The following is a 24,160-nucleotide window of genomic DNA, read 5'->3' as shown; positions in this document are numbered from 1 at the left end:
TGAAGGTCAGGATGGAAAGGATGGCACTGGCCCAAGGGGCACTAACTTCAGTGTTGCCTACACAGGGCAACAGTGAAAAGCTGGGGCTCTGGAAACTGAGCTCCTTGGTTCTTTCTAGACATAGATCTGCAGCTGCCTGCAGGCATGACTTTAGAAGCTACTGATCATATATAGTAAATATACCACCTTATTAGGTTACTAGAGGCCTGGTGCACGGATTTGTGTACCAGTGGGGTCCCTCGGCCTCGCCTATGGGGATCGGGGCTGAAACCCACTCTCCAACATCCCCTGAGGGGTCCCGGATTGCAAGAGGGCGCAGATCAGGCCAAGGGACCCCACCAGTACACGAATTCATGCACTGGGCCTCTAGTATGCATAAAAGATCTTTGGTTAATCTCTTCCCACCCTCCCTCCTCCCCCCTTCCCTCTGAGATTCATCAGTCTGTTTCATGTTTCCATGCCTGTGGTGGTCAGTGTCATAGCTACCAGTCGATCGGTCACTTAGGCTTTTATATATAGAGATTGGGAACATTAAAACCTGTAAAGCATTTTGCACAGTGCCTGATATATCAGCACTATGAAAAAAATGTCAGCACTATGTTGTGCCTTGTAACTTACCCCCCACCCAAAATAGAAGGCAGCACAAAGATAAAATTGGGTTTTAAAGAATCTGAGACTGGGGGCGGAGTGGGGGGGGCAGGCTGGAGAGGATTAATGTGTGTGGGGGGGACATGTGTTAATATTTAACTCTCTCTCTCTCTCTCTCTCTCTCTCTCTCTCTCTCTATATATATATATATATATATATATATATATATAATTTAAATCTGAGACTGGCCCTGACAGGGTCACTGTTGGTTAGTCATCTCAATACACCAAGGTTTCGGGTTCAATCCCTGGTCAGCATACATACAAGAAGCAACCAATGGATGCATAAATAAGTGGAACAACAAACCGATGTTCCTCTCTCTAAAAGAGCAATAAACTAAAAATGACCTGAGACTGACGTTTTTCAGTCAGCGAGAGATGAGAAAAAATGCTTTAGGTACACTTTCTAAGCTGGGGAGAGGGGTGGCGATCCTCAGCTGGGATGGGGGTATGTGGAGTCCAAGGTCAACTGGGAGTAACCTGGATGAACCAGTCAGTTAACACTCAAATCCTAACAGGAAGCTCTGTGGCTACAATGAACATGACAACCAGAGGGCAAACACGCCAAAAAGGAATAACCAGATCATAACACCAACTTTAGTTTATAATCTCATATATGAACGAGGAAAAGGATGTTTTCACTGATGATTCCTAGCCCCTAGAATAGAGCCTGGCCAATGTGGCTGTACACTGGAACCAACTACACATGCTGCTACCACAAATCAACTACAACAAAGGTTGGGAAGGGGAGGACAGAAAAAGGCCTGGGCTATATATCGGATAGAGAAAATCCCCAACCTTTGTGGCAAGCTGGGGCTACAGAATGGGTGCCTAAGTGGGGGTCCTTGTTTCTTTCTATTCACACCTAGATCAAATCTTATCCCATGAACTCCCACCAGTAAATCCCCCAAGCCCCATGTTCAGCTATAGACTTGAATTTAAAACACGTTAACACCAGGAAAGGTTAAGGAATTTTCTTTATTATTAGTTTTTTTACAAATTAAGACTATGTAGATTTCATATATTTCTGATCAAAAACACCTTTGTTTTCACAGTATGAGTTAGAGAATGCAGCCTGAGCTGAAAACCAATGAACTAGAAAAGAAAGCGGTAATTACAGTGATTACTGGTTTAAAAACCTGTTAGACATTTTCCTTAAAAGTATTTTTTTGTGTTACTTTTTAAAATATCTTGTTATTCTTGGCACTGTTTCTAAAGAAAAACTCCTTTATCCAAAGCAAAAAAGCACAAGAGGTGGAGTTTGGCTTCAAGAGATGTTAACTCATTCTCGGACCTAGCAGAGAATCAACAAATGTATGGATTGCTACTTGGGTTTAATGGGAAGGAAGTCCCTTTAGTAAGTTCTCAAGCCAGAGGCTGGAGGCAGCAGCTAAATCAGAGGGCAGCATCCTCCGTGGAAGCGAGCCATTCTGGGGGGCATGCCACCCCGGGAATACACCCAGCCTGGGAATTAATCTTTTCATGGGATGGCTCAGGGATATGGTGCACTGAAAATCAGTAGGCACTGGGTCAAACTGTGTACTGGGTGTGAACAGGCAGAGCCAAAAATGGTGTCCTACTGGCAATAAGCTTTCAATGGCTCAGTGCCCTTACACTGAAGCCCTGTGAGTAGCCAGAGCCACAACTGCTCCCAAGGCCTGTCCATCTGTGTCAGCTGACTGTGCAGCCCCAGGGAAGGAGCTGGTGTCCCCATTAGCACTGCCCTCTCTCCACTTGCAACCAAAAAGCTGCAGGGAATCAGGTGTCTTGCAGGTTCGGTCACCTGGGCCCTGCCAGGAAGACTGCGGATTTATGGAAACAGGTGTACAGCCAAAAACTAAAACGCATGTGTAGAATAAACATTTATCTCCTGCCAAAACTTCTGGCTCGACACCTTCTATAATTCGGTAGGACATTACCAGATGGGAGATAACAAAAATGCACCAAAGAACCCTTACGAATGCTGCCTCCCAAGTCATCACAGCCCCTTCTGTTGATCTGAACAAAGAACCACTCAGCAGAGGAGACTGTCCCAAACAAGCCCTTATCTAGGTTTATCTGACAGGATTAGTAGAGGCTCAACCATTACCCTCCCCTGTCCTTCCTCTCCTGGGATCTTTCATCACAGCCATCTGGTAGAGGCCACTCAGTAACTAAGGTGATAACCAATAAAATAAAGGCCAGGGGAAATTTGGGAATTCTAGGCTCTACCTTGCCATAAATAATCAGCCTTTTCTAAGTGCCTGACATGAAGAGTCTTCCTTTGGGCTGAAGTCCTCCCACCTGGGATGGAAAGCAGGCAGATTCCCTGAGGGTCAGACAAGGGACAGGAAAGAGGACACAGAGATCCGCATTCCTTTTGTGATGGCAAGGCAGAAAGGTGTGTGTGCCAGACCAGCAGTGACTTGGGCAGCTCAGAATAGGCAAAGCATCCACCAGAGGAGGCTCTTCGTGTTCTTTGCAGGGGTTGACCGAAGCTCAGCTATAATGAGCCAGAGTAACAACAGGACCAGCAAACTTCCTTCCAAAGGAAAATACGCTGCCCAGTCCCATAGAAACCAGGCACCAACCACAGCGCTGAGGAAGGAAGGGCCGAGGTGGCTCTACCAAACAGTTCAGATCCACTTGGTACAGCTCAGCCGGAGAGCGGACTCCCGGAGTTGTCTCCCTCTGCGGGTTCCACTCCTCACCATGGTGGACTGGCTGCCTAAGTGGAGGAAGAAGCTAGGGATGGGGATGACAGAAAACAGAGTGGGGAAGAACTCCAGGAATATGAAGCCAAACTCCAAACTATATTCTGCTAATCAGTTTTTTGATCAAAAATTTCAAAATAGAGAAAACCACAAAGTACAAAAGCTTTTCTGATGCTTTTCATTATCACAGAACACGCCACCTGTAATGTGTGCAAAGAGAAAATGAGGGGGCGGAGGGAGTGGAAGCCAAAATGGGAAAGGCTGGATGGTCATTTCACTTCTTCTCTTTCTTCTTGTCCTAGAAATGAGAAAAATTACCCAATTAATTTTTGACATCAGACTTTCAAACTAAAACTCTTTAAGCCAATACTGGCTGTGTTTAGTTAGGGACTGGAAGGGCGTAGGACAATAAAAAGGAATGAGAAATGCTTCTTTAGTGTAACAGTTGGTCCACTGGTGGACCCCCAAGTTGCTGACAGACTTTTGGTAAGACTAAACTTCAAGCAACTGTTCCTACTCCCACAAGAGTACTTAGGTGGGCCACGTGACCACTCTTGGCTACTCACAACCACCACAGCTCAGATCCCAATCAGTGAAGGCTGCAGTCAGGCAGTCTACCCTAAAAGAACTAAAGAGGTCAAGACCCAGGCCAAGACCACCAATTTTCCATTAGGCCTGAGAAGGAAGCATAAATCCTGGGTATAAACCAACATTCAGAACTATTCTAGTCTAGGGAACTCTTCAGTAAATCTTAGGTGGAAGCTCGGTGTATTAAACAAATGAAAGATGAGTTGCTTTGACTGAAACTGGGACACTTGTTGGGTGCTCAGTCCAACTGTGGCACAGACCAAAGAACCAGCAAACCCATCTAGTCACCTGCTTCCACCACCACTGCACTGTCTTGTTCCACAGTAAGAACTGTGAGAGAAGCTGTGGTTTCATTGTTCCCCTGCTGCTGGAGTAGACTAACCAGACACAGAATGCTTCTCTGGAAAAAAATCAAGACCAACAAATGGAGAAATTGGTCTACTTCTGAAATACATTTACAAAAGCTGGTTGCCAATATTATAAAAATCCTCTAGAATATTCTTTTCTGAGTCATAACCATCCTTACAGCCTTTATATTCTTCGTATAGCTGCTGCCACTGAAGCTCTTTTCCCTTTGATACTAGAATTAAGTTTGTGGGTTTTTTTAAGGACTGTTTTTACTTGTTCCTTTGGCTCCACTAGCTAAAGACTTCAGGTTTACTTCTTACTTAATGGCCTGCATTATATAACCCTGGACCTACACAGTATGTAAGTAAGTTTTCAAATTCGAAGCACACACAGATACTGAGCTCAGGAGCTATTCGCTCATCTTCGAGTAGTGGGCTGACTAACCTTCTCGTTCATAGCCAGGATCATCATGAGTTTTCTGAAGAGTGTAACGAAGTCTAAGAAGAGGTCAACACAGTGCCTGAAAGAGAGCCAGATCACAAACTGCACTTCCACTTTCCTTTACACAAAGATACAAAACACACACACCCCCCCCAAAAAAAAAACACCCACCCACAAGTACTTCCACCAACTAAGGAAGTAAAACTGTTAGAAATCCGTTCAATTCAATGAAGCCACAATGAAGCCATGTAACAGAAAAAAAGAGAAATTCAGGCCTAACTCTGAACCCTGAACTACTAACTTTGAGAGAATTTCAACATGAAAAAATACATATATTTTAAAACTATGTGTATATATTCTCATTATTAAAGATTTAAAGAATACAAAAGTATGAAGAATAAAAGGTAAAGGGTCCCTTTTCTTCTCCTCTATTAAAAGTATGGAGGTAACCACTATTAAATGGAGCCCTAGCCAGTTTGGCTCAGTGGGTAGAGCGTCAGTCTGCAGACTGAAGGATCCTGGGTTTGATTCCGGTGAAGGGCACTTACCCCGGTTGCAGGCTCCACTGCAGCCTGGGCCCTGGTTGGGCGTGTGCAGGAGGCAACCAATCAATGTGTCTCTCTCACATCGATGTTTCTATCTCTCCCCCTCCCTTCCACTCTCCCTAAAGATCAATAGAAAAATATTTCCTGGTGAGGATGAACAAAAAATAAAAATAAAAACTCCTTAAAAACAAACAAACACATTAGTAGTTCAATTTTTTAAAATCTGACATTTTTCAGGAATTTAAAGAAACTATGCTATTTGGCACATTGTTCCAAAACTATGGGTATCCTTCCACATACACCCCCAAAGCTTGGCCAGTGCCACCTGGTCTACTCATCACTAGAAAGGTGGGTCAGGCAAAGGATTGTCCCTAGGATTCAGAAAAGAGCTGCAGAATGGAGCAGTATGCCTCACCCTTCATTCTTCTCTCTCTCTCTCTCTTTTTTTTTTTTAAAAAAACAAACATATTTTATTGATTTTTTACAGAGAGGAAGGGAGAGGGATAGAGAGTTAGAAACACCGATGAGAGAGAAACATCAATCAGCTGCCTCCTGCACACCCCCTACTGGGGATGTGCCCGCAACCAAGGTACATGCCCTTGAACGGAATCGAACCCGGGACCCTTCAGTCTGCAGGCCGACGCTCTATCCACTGAGCCAAACCGGTTTCGGCCCTTCATTCTTGTTAAAGACCAGTTTTCACACTTACCAGATATAATCCTTATCTCCATTTTCAGCCTTTTCAATAATGAGTTGAGTATCAAAAAGGACAAAGCCACACATGACCATCAGCCCCAAATACAAGTTTGCCTAGCAAAAGAATGAGATGAGGTTACCATCTGGTAGACACCATTGAGGAAAAAAGCCATACTTCTTTCTGGCTCTTGGCCACTTGAAAGTACATTTGAATGCTAATCCACTGACATTGACATTCACAGGAACCATAGCGAAGACCTCATTGCTTCTGTCAGCACAATACTGCACTAATTGTTTTGGTCACTGGAAGAAATTCAATCATTTTAACAATGAGCTGCTGGCTGGACAGACCTAGAGAAATATCTCTGAGCAAACTGTCTTCTTAGCAATGTGCAACCCCTGTTTAATCTGAACTTTTACCACAGAAGGCTCCATCCTAGGAAGTTAGTGGGGAGGCTTCAAGGGCACTGCCCAACAGGTGAGCATTCTGGAGGATTCCTGGTCTATCTTGCTTTAAGGTTAAGCAAGAAAAAGGTGTGAGGCAAATAGCCACTGGAAAGTTATATGATATGCAAAGTCTCACCTGGAAAAGCCAAATGGATCCAAAGAAAAGGTTCCCCAGGGAAGACAAGAGCATCAGGCTCATGGCTGACATCAATATACCTATAAGAGATGACAAAAAGCCATCCTGAGAGGAGCCAAAGTAAAGCAATCCAGTTAAAGCCATTCCTTACATTTCTCCCCAAATGAAGGCTTCCTACTTCACCCCAATAATCACAAGAAGTTGGGGGGTGAGGGTAGGGAAATAGATCTAGCGAGAATCCTAGAGTGGAGACCCTCTCTGTGTTTTCCAATCCATACTTACCTCCCAAAAAGAGGTAACTACGGCGCCTGGCATAGAGTGCACTCAGGGTGAAGCAGGTGAATATCATTGCTGTGCCCATGAAGGCAGTGGGAATGATGCTGTTAAGGAAAAGACCATGAGATTAAGGGCTATAGGAATACAGTTTATATTTAGAAGGTACATTCACAAAAGTAGAAAGAATAAGACACTACCAAAATAGTTACCTGGGGTTGATGGCAATGCAAAACTCCAGAGCAGGGCCCAGGCCAACCCCTAGAAAACAAAAAGCCCCAGAACACATTACTACCATCAATTCTTTCTTGCTTTTCTTTTTCTTTAAAAAAAAATATTTTTATTGATTTCAGAGAGAAAGAAAGAAATAGAAACATCAATGATGAGAGGGAATCATTGAGTGGCTGCCTCCTGCACATCTGACCAAGCCTGAAACCCAGGCATATGCCCTTGACCGGAATCAAACCCGGGACCCTTCAGTCTGCAGGCTGAAGCTCTATCCACTGAGCCAAACCAGCTAGGGCACTACCATCAATTCTTGAAGAGAACCCTCATCCAAAAGCTCGTCATTAAATAGCATAAGCATGCCCATGCTCCTAAAAAGACAGACAAAACATGTGGACTAAAGTAATTAAATCTCTCCATTTTCCTTGTTTTCAAGAGAACTTAAATTTGACTAAGTTATTTATTTATAGAGCTGCAAAAAGTCCTCTTAGCTGAAAATCGTTGATGACCCCCAGGAGGAACAGAGATTAGGAAAAATGAAATGAGCATGTGAAACATTTTTTTTTTTTATTGTCTAAAGTGTTACATAAGTCTCCTTTCCCCCAATTGACCAACCCTCTCCCCCCTGCCATTCCCACCCCGGGCCAGCCCCCACTGCCCCAGTGTCTGTGTCCATTGGTTATGCTAATATGTATGTGTACAAGTCCTTCGGTTGCTCTCTAATCCCCGACATGTCAAACATTTTTGAGCTACATCATAAAGGCTGCAAAACTCTGAAGAGGAGTGATGTGGGCCTGTAATGTGGGCCAGATCAGGAATTAGATTAGAAAAAAAGGATTAAGAGTAAAGCAGAGCCTTGTAGCCAGCAACCATGTAGTCATCCAGGACTGACTCTCTTTGTAGCAGAAAAGGCCAGACCAGTTCTGCAGGTGGACATGTGCCAATAGGAGGACACAGCAGCAGCCTGTTCCGGCTCCAACGTTACCTCTACTTTGGCTACTCCCCTTTCTTCTGATTCCACTCCTTAATGTCTTCAAAAACCAGCTTTCCTCATCTAAAAATCTTAATCTCTAAATCCCTGCCTTTCTACAATTTCTTCAACATGGTATACATTAGACTCACTCAGAACCAGATGTACCAACTCAAATGCTGCTTTGCAAGTATTCTTACTGTGTAGCTTTAGTCCGGTTTCTCTTAATGATAATTCTAGAAGTGCTGTGCTTTTAATTCTTTTCATGAGATCAGCAAAGGGCCCTGTGTGACGGTTCTCAATGTATGGCTTTAATTAATTGTCTGCAAGGTTCAGAATAGATGGATGCTTCTATGAGAGTTGCCAGTATGAATCCAACTAAGATTCTTGGACTTTGTTTAATCAAATGTCTATCATTAACAAGTTATGCCACCTAAGCTCTTAAGCCTCATTCATTCAAGCACACAAATGCTTATTTTTTGATACAAAAATAGACATCAGTCACTAGTCACAAATAGCTTACCCTCTGGATGGGGAAGCAAGATGCACCTACATGAAATAAGAAAGCAGCACAAGGCAAAATACATTCAAATATAAGGTTGGATAGTAACTGTACCAGTTGGGATGAATCAGAATAAATACAAGTCTCGGACCCTGGTCTAAAGAGATACTAAAATATACAGTCTCCACCCCCCAAACCCCAAAATTAGACCAATCCTGTAACATACATACCTGTAAGGAAAGCAAATCCAGCAAGAAGTCCCAGTCTTTTTTGCTCAGTTTCATGGCTATGAGGTGTTGTCATCAGCCAAATCATCAACCCCAGGGAGCCCAGGGCAGAGAGCAGGCCAGCCTGTCAGATCCAGAGTCATAATTGAATACTTGAAAGTATCGAATTTATTTTGCAAGAGACTTTATTAGATTCAGTTATTCATCTGAACTTTCTAATATTTGCTTCTAACCTGGAGGCAGTGGAAAAGGCATGGGGGCTAAAAAGGAGACTTAAAGGACAGGGTTAGGACCATGGTGGATGCTGGAGGCTCTTCTGGCCTGGGTAGTCCATCAACCACAACTATCCTAGTCCAACTATGAGTTTTACCCAAGAAAGAGGAAAAAATGAACCAAAGTGACAAGTGCTAGAAGCATATTCCAATCTGTAGAACAAGTAGAAATGACCCCTTTTTGATCACTTTAAAACACACACAAATACATGTACACATACAAAGAAAAGAGACTGAGAGAGGGTGCTATAAACGGAACGTGTCTCCCACCTCAAATTCATGTTTAAATTCTAACCACCAATACGATGGTATTTAGAAATAGGGTCTCTGAATGATGATGAGGCCATATGGGTGGAGCCTTCACGAAGGGGATTAGTGCCGTTTAAAAGGGAACCCTGAGAGCTCCTTATCCCTCCCGCCATGTGGGGACACAGCGAGAAGATGGCCGATTACGAACCAGGAAGAAGGCCCTCACCACACAACACAACTGCTGGAGCTTTGCCTCGGACTTTCCAGCTTCAAAAACTACAAGAACCGTTTGCTGTTTAAGCCACTCAGTCTACGGTATTCTGCTATAGCAACCTAAAAGGACTGGGACAAAGGGTAAGTAACAAAAAAGTACCCAAACTGCCCTGGCTCAGTGGTTAGAGTGTCCACCTGAGCACGGAAGGGTCGCAGGCTCGATTCCCGGTCAAGGGCACAAGGGCAGGTACCTGGGTTGCAAGTTCTAACCCTGGCCCCTGTTGGGGCGAGTTCGGGAGGCGCCAACAGATATGTCTCTTTCACACTGGTATCTTTATGTCTCCCTGTCTCTCTCTCTTCCTTCCTCCCTCCCTTCTATTCTCTCTAAAAATGTCCTCCAGTGAGGATTAACAACAACAAAAAGTACCAAAACATTAAGAGCATGTAGTTATTTCTGGGTGATAGGATTATAGTTTTACATTTACTTATCATTAGTCTGTTATCCAAATTCTCTACAATAAACATGCCTTAGTTTTGTAAGAAAAAAATTCTTTTTTTTACAAAGCAAATGGGAAAAACCTATTGGCATATAAGAGAGAAATCATTAAGGATGTATGTAGGCACGGAAGGTCCTTTCTTCCTTTAAAAGTATAAATTGTTCTTCACAGTAGTTATGTTCTGTTCTGTAAACTCACTATGAACAATGAATTAGTGAATACTGAACAACTGCTCCTGAGGGAAATAAAAGGTTAGGTCCTTGGGAGCCACCAGTCACATTTTCATCAATTGATCAATACATAACCTTGTTTTATGTGTGTTTGGTGTTTGAAGGCAGTTTGATATATATTGTTGGTTCATTAACACTGAGCTCACAGTCACGGCACTGTAACTCATGCCTGAACAAAGCTTATCTAACAGACATTTTCTCCCTAAGGCACATTGTAGTCTTCTTGCAATTAGGAACAGTAAGAGCACTTTAGCACCATGCTTGGAGCCATTTTAAACAGCAAAATTATCAACAAAAAGCACAAAAATGAAAAAAGAAATGTCGTACTAAATAGACCGTGAAAAGGACTATTGTTTACAGCTTGAGAGCTTGAAATAAGGTAATGTGTTGCCTGGTTCAACCTCAGCTGGAACATGGATGTGATGGGCAACTCAAACGTTTTGCTGCTCTGGATATGATTGCAAATGTCTGCAAAAATACTGATTTTAGGGTTACAAATACATTTTAGTGAGTAGGTATATTTGCAAATATGAAATCCACGGATAATGAGGATGACTTTATTTTACATTACTTAAAAGGGCCACTCTTGCCTAAGAGGTAGATTATGTTTTAGTCTAAATTCAAGGGATCAAATTCCTAGCCTTTGAGTATCTAGAATAATTTTTCACACAGTCCCTGCAAGGAAATATCTGAGTGTGGGATAGTTCTCAGCAGTGCCATGCCAACACAGGCACATCCTTGTACTTACACTAAAAAGGACACACTAAAAGCAACAAGTCGTGGCTAGTGAGAGCTTTAAACTTACTTATTATTCCTCAATTGTCCCCCTTCTATTCCTGCTGATCAAACCCAAACTCTCCCTCAACACAGGAAAATGATTTATTGAAGCGTTTTTCACTCAAACGTGCAGATAGTAAGTGTATCAGAGAGTAAAATGGGTCAAATCCTTAAAGATCTCAACCCTGCCCCTCCTGATAATTAATCATACAATCAGTGTTTTGTATCTAAATGCTCCAGTCATTCAGGCAAAAAAGGGGAAAAGGAGGAAAAGATAAAAAGGCTACTGTGGAGAAGAATCCCAGCATGCACATCATGCCTCTACTCAGTGGGTAGGGGGGATCTTGTATATCAGCAACACCCTCACTCAGTGTCAGGGTTCAGACACTGTGAAGCTAACCACGTCAGTATCTGGAGGGCAGAGTCGCCAGAAAATTCAAATGGCTCCGCATATGTCCTGATTTACAGGCTGACTCTGGCTGAGTTCAGATGCTAAACTACTGAAAAGGATTAAGGAGGAGCACAGGCTTTGGACCACTCTGCTGAGCTAGCTTCTTCCAGTTATAATTTATTGCTCTTACCTGAATGAAATGAGTGACCACATGGACATAGGCCCCCGCAGCCGCCACAAACATGCAGAGGGCAAAACTGGCATAGACCTTCTTCAGGTGCTGCTGTGTGGAGGGGGTTCTGGGAAAGAATGTTAATAACAGCCATCACTCTGGGACCAATCCAAGCTCAGCTCTAAGCTAAGAATCATTGCCTCTCTTCTCCTTCCCAGGGAGTATGTGCAAGTTATATTACAATTTAAAAAAAAGAATATTTTGAAAACAGGTTAATAGAGAATCTTAAATGCTGGGGAAGAGCCCCAAACCCAAAATTATGAACAATCAGTACTGAAACTAGAATAACTAAGTGGCTTTCTAGTTTTTTCACAGCAGTCCTTAGAAACTAGGTGCTTATCCTCAGGATTCTAGTAAATATACAGAAGTTAATAAACTAGGGGAAAAAAAGATATGAAAGGAAAAGAAACTGTAGTCAAGGTCAAAATACTTACATATGGGAAAATTTTAAAAGCGCATCAAAGTTGATCTTCCGATCAAATATGTTCATGATGTCGAGTCTGTGGGACACAGCCTCCACTCTGTAGAATAAAGGAAGGAAGGTTATTTTAAAGGTACCAGTACAGACAAAAAAACAAACTTTCTTATTTAAAAAAGCAACATATGCCCAGTTGGCGTGGCTCAGTCGTTGAGTGTTGACCTATGAACCAGGAGGTCACGGTTGGATTCCCAGTCAAAGCACATGCCCAGGATGCAGGCTCGATTCCCAATGTGGGGTGTGCAGGAGGCAGTCGATCAATGATTCTCTGTAATCATTGATATTTCTCTTTCTCTATCCCCCTCCCTGCCTCCCTGAAATCAATAAAAATATATATTTTTTTTAAAAAGCAATATACAGCCGAAACCGGTTTGGCTCAGTGGATAGAGCGTCGGCCTGCGGACTGAAGGGTCCCAGGTTCGATTCCGGTCAAGGGCATGTACCTTGGTTGCGGGCACATCCCCAGTAGGGGTTGTGCAAGAGGCAGCTGATCGATGTTTCTCTCTCATCGGTGTTTCTAACTCTCTATCCCTCTCTCTTCCTCTCTGTAAAAAATCAATAAAATATATATATTAAAAAAAAAAAAGCAATATACAAGTATGGAAAAATGAAGACTATTTAAAACCCCAGTTCTAACACAACCATCTTAATTTTTATATATTTCCTTCTAGAATACATTTGCAATCATAATAAACAATTTTAGTTATTAATTAAAATTTTTTCCCTTCACCATTTATCCCCCCCTCATAATGAACCATTTCGAATGACACAGAGGAAAGGAACCTATCTTCCTCTCCCCAAAGTATTTCATTATTAAAATTTTATTTCTATTCTTTTAGAAGGCGATTTAAACGAATGTTTCTTTGAGAGATTCTCAATTAGCAACCTAGTCACTGGAACATAAAGCAATTTTATGTCATTGTTTCAATATGCTACAGAATTCCCTCAGCAAAGGTATAGAAGCTCAGATTAAAAAATAAAACAAAAAAACTATAAAGGTCTGCACTAGGACTTACATTTTAAAAATATACATGTAGAAGCTTTCTACCTAATGCATTTTATTTTTAATTTTTATTTATTTTAATAATTCTTTATTGTTGAAAGTATTACATATGTCCCCCCTTTTCCCCTATTGACCCCCTCCAGCCCGCCCTCACCCCCACCCCAGGCCCTCATCGCTCCATTGTCTGTGGCCATGGGCCCTGCATATATGCATACAAGGTTCTCGGTTGACTATTTCCCACCCACCCATCCACCCCCGCCTTCCCTCCAAGATTCTGCACTCTGTTCCATGCTTCCATGTCTCTGGATCCACTCTGTTCATCAGTTTATTTTGTTACTTAGATTCCACATATGAGTGAGATCATGTGATACTTGTCTTTCTCTGATCGACTTATTTCACTTAGCATGATACTCTCCAGGTCCCTCTATGCTGTCTCAAAGGGTAAGAGATCCTTCTTTTTTACTGATGCATAGTATTCCACGGTGTAAATGTACCACAACGTTTTTATCCACTCATCTACAAATGGGCACTTGGGCTGTTTCCAGATCTTAGCTTTTGTAAATTGTGCTGCTATGAACACAGGGGTGCATACATTCTTTCTGATTGGCTTTTTGGTTTTCTTACTACCTAATGCATTTTAGAACTGAACTAAAAAGTGATTCACAATTTTAAAAAGAGGAAAGTTCTTACCTCCATAAAAAGGAAATTTGTGCAAAAAGGATTTTTAACATACCCTTCACCCAGACTAAATGTTACTATTTCACCATATTTGCTTTATTGTCTCTCTACACTTAGCAATATCTAGACTAAAATATATATATATTTTAATAATTCTTTATTGTTGAAAGTATTACATATGTCCCCCCTTTTCCCCTATTGACCCCCATATATATATATATATATATATATATATATATATATATATATATATATGCACAGAGAGAGAGAGAGACAGAGAGACAGACAGACAGCCTGGCCAATGTGGCTCAGTGAATTGAGCATCGTCCCATTCACCAAAGAGATTAGTGGCTCGATTCCTGGTCAAGGCACATGCCCGGTTGCGGGCTGGTCCCTGGTGTGTGTGTGTGGCGGGGGGGGGGGGGGGAAGGGGTTGTATACAAGAGGCAGCTGATCTATGTTTCTATCTCTCCCTCTAAAATATATATATATGTTTGCCATGCAGACACAATGCCCCTTTATCTCTACATACTTCAGTATGTACACCCTAAAAGTGATGATCAAAATCAGAAAATTAACACTGAAGCAACTTCTATTATCTCATCTACAGACCTTATTTAGATCTTGCTAACTGTCCCAGAGGGCATTTTTATTGACTGATTGATTTTAGAGAGAGGAGAAGGGAGAGAAAAGGGGGGAGAGGGGGAAGGAGAGAGATATATATCAATTTGTTGTTACACTTATTTATGCATTCATTGGTTGCTTCTTGTATGTATCCTGACCAGAGATCAAACCCGAAACTTTGGCATACGGGACTACGCTCTAACCAACTGAGCCACACTGGCCAGAGTCCAAATGGCATTCCCCCCGCCCCCCCCCAAACTAAACTATACCCAGATCACATTATACATCAATACCATAAAAGTCAGGCTCTTAAGCTTTGTTCCCTCCTCTATCTCACATGCAATCCTAAATAAACATGCCCAATCTACAGAACTAAAAATCTAATCAACAGCTTTCATCTCTCCTAATATAAATCTTCCAGATTCTTATTAGACCCATAACCATCCCTTTCAAATTTACAAAAAAAAAAAAAAAAAAAGGGGGGGGGCAACTAAAATAGAAAATGTAAGTTGTTTGAAAGACAGGCCAACTATTCACACCCATTCTAATCAGCATTTAACCTGATACTCAGCAAAATTCATCCGCGCAATAAAATTCCACAAACCAATTTCCTGAGGAATCCTGGGCCAGTAGAAAGATGCCTTTCTTAGAGTTCAAAAGCATCATTACCACTTGTTTCCTGAGGCTCTCTCACAAATGGAACAATTAAAATGGCTGGCTTGCTTTCTAATTTCCTCTTTCTTTTCTTACCATCCCTACTCACCTCAATTCTTTTGTTCTGTTCTTAAGGATGGATACAGTGAGAAGCTGCAGAACCTACTAAAGCTGTTGCTCTGTCTCTAAGTCTCAGGGCCCCAGTCTTCTTGATCTAGATGGTGCAATTATTGCAGGCTGTTGCACTGCCAACCACAGCCTTCCATAACCATGATGAATAATACATTCTCTAGAGAGCACACTTACAGGATGGCAGAATCCAGCACCTGGAAAGTGTCTTTGTTTAAAGCTTCCATTAACACCCCTAATGACATCCCTAGACAGAACCTGCAACAGTACTGAAGCAACCTTCCGAGCTACGTTTCTCAGTAGCATTCACAATGATAAAGCATCTCTTGCTTCCAATTTCGAGTTAAAAAAGGAGGAGGTGGGGGTAAATACTCAAATACCCAGGGGATTGTTAGCCAGAAAGGGGCAACACTCTGTAACCAGACCCCACTGAGTGGAAACTTAGGAGAGAATGGCAGAAAATCATCTGTCCCAGTTCACTCTGACATTTCCCAGGGGGCACTGGCTGCCTCTTTTCAGGGCTCTCTTACAACTGCTGATGGAAAAACCAAAATCATCAAAGATTGTGAGGGTAGGGAGGGAGGTGTCAAATAGGAATTTCTCCATGATTTAGTGGTGGCTTCTGGTTTAAAACCATGAAAAATAAAACCAGCTTTCCAACATTAGTACCTATTCTAACATTTAAAGAGAAAATGTAACTACCAAATTTTCCAGACACAATGACACACAACTACTTTAATAATAACTTTGTGGGGGAAAAGAAATGCAATACAGTACAGAAATTTAAGATGTCATGATATGCTCTGGCCAGTATAGCTCAGTTGGTGGAGGGACATCCTGTACATCAAGAGGTTTCAGGTTCAATTCCCAATCAGGGCACATGCCAACGTAGGTTGTGGGTTCGGTCCCCAGTTGGGGTGCGTAGAAGAGGCAACCAATCGATGTTTCTCTCTCTCCCCCATCCTTTCTCTGAAACAATAAAATGTGTCTTCGAGTGAGGATTTGCGGGGGGGGGGGGGGGGGGGGGACAACAATGACATAATGTACATATTACATATTTTCTGAAATGTTAAAATATTAGGGGGGAAAAGTTGGTCTTAGTATCAAGGAAATATGATAATTTGCTCTATGTCTGTACCAAACAAACAAGAACTAAGGTGCAGATAAGTAATGAGTTAGAAAACTGTTCTTACAAGTTTTTCCAGAGAGACAAACTTATCAGGTTTCTATCTTAGCTTCAACTAGTTGTGTTCAGAAGCTGTACAGAAAAGAGATCTACATTTTAAAGGTCAATAAACAAACTCAGCGAAACAAGATTAAATTGCGTTCATAACTCAAAAGTAACAGCTCCCATACCAAAAGAGAGCTTGAGTATTCAAAACCATTAACCAAGTAACTCAGCTAACATCCAGAGGGGCCTCCACAGTTAAAGGAAAATCTTTGTTTTAAAAAATATATATTAAAAAGGTAAATTTTGTTATGTATGTTTTACCTCAATAAATAAAAAAGTACATTGTATGTTGCTCAAAAATTATTTAATACGGCAGTCTCCACAGACATCTAAGCCCATTACAAAAGTGACACCAGCATTGGTCTGCCTTACCCAAATCCCAACTTGTATAGAAATCTAGAAATTAGATCCTTTCTTCCACTATCCACTTTTATATTCAACGAATTATGAAACAAGGAAGTGGGATTATTTACACAGAATACAACGAGGACAGTGCCTCCTGGACTCATAGGAAATTTGCTTGTTTTACATTTGTACACAAGTAAATATTCAGGTGTTAATCACAACCAAATTCCTTTAATATGGTTCAGAGCCTCATTTTAAGCCTTCATCCTTACAAGAGCAGGAACCCCCAAATTGTCAGAACCTGTCAAAATGTGTCATGCATATATTGCTAAAACTGCTGGAAGGGTCAATCATTCAGTGCCTCCTCTACCAGAGGCACCCAAAAAGCAAAACAAAAAACTCAGTGCATAGCTTGACCATGAAAGAAAAACAAGTAAAAACATTGGTTTGAGTTAGGTATTCTGTGATCTGTTTTTGCTTGGGGAGGAAAGAGCAGCAGGGGCAGGCAGGAGGAGACATTATTATTCCCCCCTCCCTTCTGCCCCAAGCAAAGAATATATTGCTTATTAAAACAAAGCAAGGAGCCGAAACCTGTTTGGCTCAGTGGATAGAGCATTGGCCTGCAGACTCAAGGGTACCAGGTTCTATTCCGGTCAAGGGCATGTACCTTGGTTGCGGGCACATCCCCAGTAGGGGGTGTGCAAGAGGCAGCTGATCGATGTTTCTAACTCTATATCCCTCTCTCTTCCTCTCTGTAAAAAATCAATAAAATATTAAAAAAAAAACAAAAAACAAAGCAAGGAAAACGAAGGGCTTCTCCCTTCAAAATCCCTCCTATTTAACACAGCTTTAACCAAGAAATGAAACACAAATGCAAGAAATATGTACAGGTAGCAAAAGTGTATACTCACCAACCCATCTAACTTGGTCTATTAAACCCTGAAGGAAGGATATTCTTGAGATATGAAAGATAGGTCTTTAATCAACAATTCTACCCTACTGCAATTCTTAGCTTTAACAACTATGAGGAGACAGACATTCTTATCAATGAACATCTGTGTCTAGTGTCTTGTTAAATCCATTGTTTTGTTCTAGGTATCTTCCTTTCCTTACCCTTGTACTAAAATGAAAAGACTATTAAGTGCCAGGCCTTAAATTTAAAACATTCTTTGCCCTGGCCAGGTAACTCAGTTGGTTAGAGCATCGTCCCTATACACCAAGGTTTTGGGTTTGATCCCCGGTCAGGATACATACTAGAATCAACCAATGAATGCATAAATAAGTATAACAACTAATTTCCTTCCCTCCCTCCCTCTCCCCCTCTCCTTCCCTCTGGCTCTCACTCCAATCAATAAATAAAAAATTAAAAGAAAATTCTCTGAAATCTATTCCAACATCTATTAAGTACAGTGCATATGAATAAAACATGACCAAAAGCTATGCAAAACAGAATCATGCATTTAGTATGCATTAAAAGAAACAAGCCTTGCCTTTGAAAAATAAAAGCTTGCTTACTGCTGAAGTCAGAACAGCAGCTGCCCCAGTGCATACAATTTAGCAACATTAAACCAGCAACTCAAAAAAACATTGTTCACAGATTTAATTAAAAATGTAGACTGAATTATGGTTCTTCATTCTGTTCCTACACATTCAGAAGGGACCAAACTGATACTTAAAAGAGAAAATAAAAAAAATCCCATGTGGCAAAATTTTTTAAAAAGGAGACGGAACTGTCTGTAATTTTTCAGTAATTCTTCCTATTGAATAGTTTTCAGAATCTGTATAACTATGTCCTTAACATAGTGGTTAAAAGTATGACCTGCTGCACTCGAATTCTGGCTGTTCTTACATGAGCTGTATGACATACAACAAATTTCTGGGGCTTAACCTCCTGCTTGTTTTCTCACTAGTAAAAGAGTAATATATAATATTACCTATTTCATAGGGTTGAGGATTAAATGAGATAATACAAAGTGCTTAGAACAGTGTTTCAAACATAAGATTGGCTCAGTATATTAACCATTATTGTTACTAGTGTAAATAATCATTACTCTTAAGTCCTCAGTGTATGCTTATCCCTTGTAAAAGTCTAGTTTTAGAAGACATTTATCACAGGCCTAATTTACATATGCCCTGTAAATTACTTCTAAAAAGTATTATTCAACTATTAACTCACAGCTAGCTATATCCTTAAGGCTTACTATTTACCCAAGTGAGAAATTTAATTGGGGGGTGGGTGTTTAAGAAAATTACAAACTGGAGTTTAAAGAAACTTGACAAATCTTATTACTGATTAAAATTACGTTTCTTTAAATGCCATGCCCCTCGCCCAGGCCGGTGTGCTCAGTGGTTAGAGCATTGGCCCTTCCACCAAAGGGCCTCGGGTTCAATTCCTGGCCAAGGGCACATACCTGGATTGCAAGTTTTGCTCCCCACTCCAGGTCGGGGCTCATGTGGGAGACAACCAGTCGATGTGTGTCTCACATCAATGTTTTTCTCTTTCTCTTTCTCCCCCTCCCTCCCTTCTACTCTCTCTGAAAAGCAATGGAAAAAATATCCTCAGGTGAGGATTAAAAAATAATAAATGCCATGCCCTTCTGGTACATTTACACTGTACCTCCTGTCCTATTTTGAGACCCTAATAACCACTAAATGATAATCTGATGTGGTAGGGATTTTGATGAAGTAAATGGTCACTAGCTTGATAATTGTAACCTAAATGTCTCAGCCCCTACCTCCCCTTAATTTGGGCCCAAATCTCTGGATTAGCCAGCACTGAATACTCTCTAGGGGACTGTCTCAAAACCAAACCAGTACCTAAAGATGGAATGTCCATTGCCTTCAAAAAATTGTTTTTTGTAGCAAATTTTGCCACTACTGAATCACGCTCTATAATCACAACTGTTTGACAGACACTAAACAATGTCCTAATCAGGGGTGGGAAACTTTTTCTGTCAAGGGTCATTTGCATACTTATAACATCGAGGGCCATACAAAATGATTAACTTAAAAGTTATCCTGAGCCCTAACCGGTTTGGCTCAGTGGATAGAGCGTCAGCCTGCGGACTGAAAGGTCCCAGGTTCGATTCCGGTCAAGGGCATGTACCTTGGTTTCGGGCACATCCCCAGTAGGGGATGTGAAGGAGGCAGCTGATCGATGTTTCTCTCTCATTGATGTTTCTAACTCTCTATCCCTCTCCCGTCCTCTCTGTAAAAAAAAAAAAAAAAAAAAAAAAAAAAAAATCAAATATATATATATATATATATTTTTAAAGTTATCCTGCTACATTTGGTCAAACATTTAATTAACTCATCCCTATTGCCCTGGCAGGGCAAGACCAAATGATTCCTTATACAGCCCTCAGGCCAGATGTTTCCCAAACCCTGTCGTAAATATATAATCACCTCCCTGTATAAACCAGCAATCCCTCCCCAGTTAACACCATATTTAGTCCAAATGAAAGCAGGCATAAATTAGGACAAACAGAGCATCCACTCCATCCTCAACCTTGAAGCTCTTTTTTCAAGTATTTTGGATTCCATTAATTGTACCAAAACTTCTCTCATACATTTGGTTTTAAGCACCTTCAGAGCAGAGCTGGCATAAGAATCAGCTTGCTAGCTAGCCCCCACACGTAAGCACAACCAGGAGTCTCCAGAGCAAACCTAGATCCCATTATCTGATCAAGAATGTTATAATCTCAAATCGACATTCCCCAGCTGGCAGAGGGAGACCTACTTTGAATGGTCACTCCAGTTGTCCTAAAAGCCAACCTCTACTGTCTTTCTCTCCTTAGTTTAAACACTGTCTTTGGGAAACAAAAATGTGCATTAAAACTACTCCATGAAATTTTATTAGAAATTCTGGGGTAACAAAACATTTGAGTGGAAGACACTTCTACTAGGCTTCTACAGCCAAATTAAAGTAGCAAATGATAATTTAGAAGATTGAGCATCAAGAGAATATTCAGTGTTTTCCCAGAGGAGATTAATACTCTTGGGATAGTTTATGAAATAAAGTGAAACTCTTCAGGCCAGCCGTAGTGCCTTCTATAATAATATCACTGAATACATTTATATAAAATTATATGACTTTCCAAGTGCTTTTATATACATTATCCCCTTTAATCTTCACACGAATGCTTGAGGGAAGGGAAAGAGTGATTAGTCCCACTTTAAAGATTAAAAAGAAAGTTCAAAAAGACACAAGCATTGGATTTGGAGTCACGAGCCCTGCCATTTTCTACCAAATAACTTTGGGAAAATCATTTTACCTATGGTTCTCTAGGCTTTCTCATCTGTAAGATAAGGATAATTAATACTTACTCTACCAAGCTTATTGAATGCCAATAAGCAAATCTGTGTGAAATAATTATAAAGTACTAAACAGACAGTAGTATTGACTTGACCAACATCAGACCTCTAAAGGCTGGTACTCTTTACACTACTACACTTTACAGTAGAAAAAGCAAGTGTTCATTAAGGCAGTTCCAGGCATAGATCAAGAGAAGTCTTTTTTTTTCAAAAATTAACATATGCTGATTCCTATGACATTTTTCTGTATTATTTAGCATTTCTACAATAAGCATGAACTATATCCATAGCAACAAATACATATATAAATGCTGGTTATATTGGTTAATTTTATCTTCCCTATTATTTAGGAGAGTAAGACTTTAGTCAGATCAATAGTAGAGAAGGGAAGAAAAGTGGGTACTAAGCTATGTTTCCACAACAAGATGAATAATTTAAGAAGGAAACTCTGAATCTAAATTACAGATTGCATTTCTCAAGAATTCATTCTGTCCCCACTGAAGGAAAACGGCAGAGAATCTAAATGTCAACATAGTACTTCAGCCAGGACAAAAATATTCGACAAAGAGGAATAAAAAAACACCAAAGAGTTAATCTAATAATTACAGAAATAAGTGTGTTCACAGAAGCCATAGGAAACTGGAAAAATCTGTCCTGAACTATTCAAAAGGTAAAATAGAAATAAATATCAATAAGTAACTAGAAAAGCCCATTCTCCGTTAACCTTTAACCTTAAAATCTTTAGTGTTTCAGACACAGTCAGCGCTTCTACTGGGTTACACATTCACAAGTTAACTATTGCTAGAACAGAGTCTCAAGTTCAAAGAGGTTTTTGTCCTTCTTTGGGGTGGGCAACGCAACCCGGGCTGGCACAGGGTAGTAAGTATGATTCCACACCTAACAGACAAAATTGCCACAGCCTATCTATTACCACAGCTCCAGCGAGCAGGTCCCAGAAAAACAACGACGCCCGACGCCGCCTTTCCTAATAGGACTTTGAGAAAGACGCCCACAGGCTCTGGACTCCACAAAGCCAAACCACCTCACCTGTCCGAAGGTAGCCAATCAGGCCCGAGCGGGGCTGCCCGGCGGGGCAGGAAGCCAAGCCAAGCCCGCTCTCTCCACACCTCCCGCTTCGGCTGTTGGCTTGCACGTAACTAAGGAGCCTCGCGTGTCACAGGAGTGTGACATCACCCGCCCCGCCGTGACAGGGCAGCCTGCCCGACCAGGCCCCCGCCGCTCACGCAGGGGCGCCCGGCCACAGGTCCCCAGGGCCCGTAGCGGAGCAGTGATCCGTCGGGCAGGGCGGGGGCGATCACACACCCGTGTGGTTTCGCTTTCATTCCCCTCGGAAGGAAGGGGTGGGGGACGTGCCCTAAATTCCAGACGGGCCTGGGTCAAGGGGCCCCTGCGTCTACTCTAAGGGGAGGGAACGAAGACTGGAAGGAAGAAAGAGAAGCTAAAAGGGGGCTTTCGCTAGCGCCCCCACCTACAGTGGGAGCCCGGACGGCCCCCAAAACCGGTCTGACTTGCCCCCGCCCCTCCCCCGCTCCAGTATAGTAACGCAAGCGCGGTACCAGTCCCACGCTTCCCCCTCCCCGCCCAGCCTTCCGGAGTCCAGTCGCAGGGCAGGGGCCTTTTCCCACGGGGTGCAGTCTCCCCGAAAATGGAGACCACTCCCTTGGTCGTTAAGACAATAACTGCTAACCCCTTCTTCGTTCCCGGCTTGCGCAACCCTGCTTTCAGACGTACCTTCTCAGCCGCCTCTCCGGAGCCCACAAAGCTCTGTTAACACCGGAAATGCTTCTGACTCTCCCAGGGTCCGCTTCAGACTCTTTACCCTGAGTCCGCCCCTCCAGCAAAGTCCCGCCCCAGGCTCCTTTTAGGACCAGTCCTCATTGGCCGGTGCCTGCACTTCTGCCACTTTTTCGGCCGTACGTGCATGAACTTCGGCCGCTTACTTCAGAGCCATTCGCTAATGCCCTTGTCAATCAAGTCCCTGGCCACCAACCGACGTCGTAGAAAAGGTCTCCTCCTCCTCCTTCCCCTATAGCGAGAAAGGATTGCTGTGCAAAGCCACCTCTAGTGGAGAAAGTGAAGAAAGGCAGGCCCCACCCAAGACCCCGACCTAGCAAATAATAGAGCCCCCGCGACGCGTGATGGGATAGCGCTGTCAAGTCCCGGGGTTCTAGGGTTTTAGGCTTGTTATGGAATGTTAAAGAGGGAAAGAGATTTAGAAAACAAAAGCACTCTCGCCTAGGCCGGTGTCGCTCAGTTGGTTGAGCGTCATCCCATGCATGGAGGTCAGAGTTAATGGTCAGGTCACATGACCGGGTTGCGGGCTCCACCCCAGTAGGGGGTGTGCAGGAGGCAGCCGATTGATGTTGCCCTCTCACATCTATGTTTCTCTCTCCCTCTCCCCCTCTCTCTAAAATCAATAAAAACACATTTGTAATTTGTTATCCTTTGCTTCTCATTAGTGAGCAAAAGTAAAGCCTTTGTGATTATAGGCTATTTTAATTTTCTTTTTACTTTGCTTTCTATAATTCTAGTTAACATGTATCGTGTACTGCTTCTTATATGCTAGACCAGTGGTCTGCAAACAGTGGCTCGAAAGCCACATGCGGCTCTTTGGCCCCTTGAGTGTGGCTCTTCCACAAAATAGCACGGCCTGGGGGAGTCTATTTTGAAGAAGTGGCGTTAGAAGAAGTTTAAGTTTAAAAAATTTGGCTCTCAAAAGAAATTTCAATTGTTGTACTGTTGATATTTGGCTCTGTTGACTAATGAGTTTGCCGACCACTGTGCTAGACAATGTTTAAGATGCTTTATATGTATTAATTAATTAATTTTTGCAATTACCTTGGGAGGCAGGAACAATTACTACATTTAAGTTGAGGAAACCGCTAGGCTGGCGTGGCTCAGTGGTTGAATCAGGAGGTCATGCTTGGATTCCCAATCAGGGCACATGCCTGGATTTCAGGCTCCATCCCTATGTGGGGTGTGTAGGAGGCAGCCAATCAATGATTCTCTCTCATCATTGATGTTTCTATCACTCTCTCCCCCTCTACCTTTCTGAAATAAATAATAAAAATATATTTAAAAAAC

General features: G+C 42.0%; 1 protein-coding gene across 2 annotated transcripts; it reads right to left on the bottom strand.

Moving 5' to 3' along the window:
- Positions 1-1,606: 1,606 nt before the first annotated feature.
- Positions 1,607-22,930, bottom strand: TMBIM6 (transmembrane BAX inhibitor motif containing 6). Of its 2 annotated transcripts, XM_079774996.1 has the most exons (10): positions 22,808-22,930; positions 12,034-12,120; positions 11,558-11,666; positions 8,742-8,862; positions 7,027-7,075; positions 6,824-6,921; positions 6,542-6,621; positions 5,972-6,072; positions 4,721-4,796; positions 1,607-3,638 (listed from the first exon to the last, which is right to left on the bottom strand). In XM_079774996.1, exons 2-10 carry the CDS (start codon positions 12,087-12,089, stop codon positions 3,615-3,617), a joined length of 714 nt encoding a protein of 237 aa, XP_079631122.1. In that variant the 5' UTR covers positions 12,090-12,120; positions 22,808-22,930; the 3' UTR covers positions 1,607-3,614. The 2 variants fall into 2 exon arrangements, with proteins under 2 accessions (XP_079631122.1, XP_079631123.1); XM_079774997.1 differs by lacking the exon at positions 22,808-22,930 and having other exon boundaries at positions 12,034-12,103.
- Positions 22,931-24,160: the final 1,230 nt, after the last annotated feature.

This window comes from Cnephaeus nilssonii (assembly GCF_951640355.1).
Source record: "Cnephaeus nilssonii genome assembly, chromosome: 6".
Classification (NCBI taxonomy): Eukaryota; Metazoa; Chordata; class Mammalia; order Chiroptera; family Vespertilionidae; genus Cnephaeus; species Cnephaeus nilssonii.
The sequence above is the reverse complement of the archived record's forward strand: the minus strand, read 5'-3'. Positions and strand labels throughout refer to the sequence as shown.

What these genes read in the sequence shown, in the direction of transcription:
- TMBIM6 (XM_079774996.1), bottom strand. Translation starts at nt 12,089, where the DNA reads ATGAACATATTTGATCGGAAGATCAACTTTGATGCGCTTTTAAAATTT. An exon ending in TGGTCACTCATTTCATTCAG is followed by an intron (nt 8,863 to 11,557) that starts GTAAGAGCAATA and finishes TGGATCTGACAG; the next exon opens with GCTGGCCTGCTCTCTGCCCT. An exon ending in TGGATTTGCTTTCCTTACAG is followed by an intron (nt 7,076 to 8,741) that starts GTATGTATGTTA and finishes TTTGTTTTCTAG; the next exon opens with GGGTTGGCCTGGGCCCTGCT.